Source organism: Cyprinodon variegatus, unplaced genomic scaffold (genome assembly GCF_000732505.1).
Source record: "Cyprinodon variegatus isolate N-32 unplaced genomic scaffold, C_variegatus-1.0 Scaffold170, whole genome shotgun sequence".
In the NCBI taxonomy this organism is placed as follows: domain Eukaryota; kingdom Metazoa; phylum Chordata; class Actinopteri; order Cyprinodontiformes; family Cyprinodontidae; genus Cyprinodon; species Cyprinodon variegatus.
This window is the reverse complement of record NW_015150623.1, coordinates 1,165,894-1,168,139: the sequence shown is the minus strand read 5'-3', so window position 1 is coordinate 1,168,139 and position 2,246 is coordinate 1,165,894. Positions and strand designations below refer to the sequence as shown.

Here is a 2,246-nt window from a genome sequence, read left to right as displayed (position 1 = left end):
CAGAGGTTATGAATGCAAAACTTTAATAGAATGGGATTCTTTTTTTCACGTGAAATAAATTATCCATTTTTCTTTTAAAGCTCTGTATAAGTGACGCCATCAGGCTGTAGAGTTATTACTCATCGTAGGGAAATCCTTCCCCTCTTCCTCACATTTAATCTGCCCTGAATTCTGTCTTACAGGAATCAGTTCTCAGTACCTGGTGATGATGGGCTGCTGGCTGCGGCTCCCGTTCAGGCTGATGTCGGAGCCTTGGAGGGCAGAGCCAGAGCTGGGGGGGCAGGGCTTGTGACTGTGAGGGGAGGAGCTGTGGCTCTTATTAGACGTCACACCATTACAGCAGGTGCTGTCAAACCCTACAACAGCATAAAAAGAGATGCAACAAGGAATTTATTCCCGATAAAGATGCAGTTACAGTCAGAATCATTCAACCAAACTTCAGACGAAATGTTCCCCCCAGTGGGAGTTCTGTTAGTTCTGATTATCTCGGGGAGCGTACCAGTGAGGTAGGGCTGGGAGCTGCTGGCTTTGTGGCTGGGGCTGCTGAAAGATCGCGGGGAGCCGGGGTAACTGTCCTGAGACTTAGGGCTGCGTCCTCCAAGACACCTCACCTCACTGTCTGTCCCGTTCACCATCTCTATGAACTGTCTCACCCTGGAGAAACACCACAGTGAGATTACAACAACTATATAGTAAACCATGAACGAAGGAGACAGAGAAACCCTCACTGTTAGCGCCACAGAGAGCTTAAATAATTTGGAAAATTCTTTTACAATTAAAACAATTATAAAAAGAACAGTTGATGCAACATTTTGTGGTAGGTGTTGACTGAATGAAGTGTAACCTTGATTCATGATTTACATCTATTTAACGGGTTCTGAAGAGTCTTACTTGAGCATAAAGAGGAGGTCTGGGTTTCTTTCCAGGAGGTTTGGGTAGAGCTGCTGGGTAGTCTCAATGGCTTCGCCCATTCTACCTGACAACACCAACTTCTGGATCTCTGCAAACCAACAGAAAAAGTTCAGTCCAGTGATGGATTTACAGGTTTGTTGAGTTTAGATGCTGCTTCCTTCACATTTGCCATGTTTCAGTTTTTTTCTTTGCTTTGAAACACAGTGATTTAAATATCTGAGCCACCAGCATGGCTCTGTAGAACCAATACAGAGGACTAGTCATCTTCACCAGGGAAACATACACAAGTTGACCACAGCTAAAACATTAAGATACTCACTCTGTCTGTTTTTGATGGAGGCTAGTTCCTCGTGCACGGCCTGGTCAGTGGATTTAGCGAAGGCTTCGGCGGTGGCACAGTAGCTGTGGTGCACCAGGTAAGAGGCTACCATTCTGCAGGGAGATGGGGGAAAAAAAAAAAAACATTCTGGTTAGAGATCAGTATAATATGGTCCGGTGACACTGAAAGCTTGAACATCAGAGCACATTTTTCCATCGGTCAACAGGAAACCTACAAGCACATAGAGACTGAAAAACAGACGCATTAAAAACAGGAAGCTGGTTTGTACACAAAGGAAAACCTGTGAGTTTTTGTTCTCACTTCCACAATCTTTTAAGGCTGCAAATACAACCCATCATTTTATTAATCGTATTTCTTACTGGCATAAAATAGTTGCAGTACAAATGTTTTCCAACATGTTCTGTTTGTTACAGGCTGCTAGAATCTCTCATGGAACTGACTGCTGTCAGAGCCAACGAGGTCAGCAGGGAGATCTGTGATGAGGCCTCAACTCTAGAAACCCAGCTACTCGATCCACAATAATAACTGCTTCCAATGCATACGGCCATTGGCCCCCTGCCCTCCATCTACCCACAACTGAAGTCTGCTCGAAATGCGCCATACAGGACGTTATTATTGCAACAGAAGTCTAAACCTGTCCCAGCTTGGCTGGAGAAAAATAACCTACAGTCTGTTAAAGTTGAAGATCAGTGTTCAAGCACTTTTTAAGGTCTGTGACTGAATCGGTATCATGTTATCAGCAACCGTTCAGTTTAGCTGCTATCAAACTAAACAAAGAACCTATTTAAGCTGTGGCTTTTACTGTGGATTTTAATTTTGCTACTTGTTGATCCTTTGTTGTCAGTCTGAACAAAGCTGCCACCCACCATCCTTAGGAGGTAATTGTTTTAATCCAACTTCTTTCTTCTTCTACTTTCTTTTCATGTGTGCCAGCACTGGTGTGCCACCCACTGTCGTGACTTAAGTATCACAGCTCCTATGTGGCTCATCTTTA

General features: G+C 43.9%; 1 protein-coding gene across 1 annotated transcript in view; it reads right to left on the bottom strand.

Moving 5' to 3' along the window:
- ranbp9 (RAN binding protein 9) overlaps nucleotides 1-2,246 on the bottom strand; it is a 26,457-nt gene that overhangs the window by 4,612 nt on the left and 19,599 nt on the right. The window contains exons 7-10 of the mRNA XM_015378344.1: nucleotides 1,232-1,344; nucleotides 892-1,000; nucleotides 500-654; nucleotides 200-356 (exon numbers count right to left, since the gene is read on the bottom strand). Coding sequence (XP_015233830.1) covers nucleotides 200-356; nucleotides 500-654; nucleotides 892-1,000; nucleotides 1,232-1,344 — 534 coding nt within the window. The remainder of the gene's footprint in view (nucleotides 1-199; nucleotides 357-499; nucleotides 655-891; nucleotides 1,001-1,231; nucleotides 1,345-2,246) is intronic.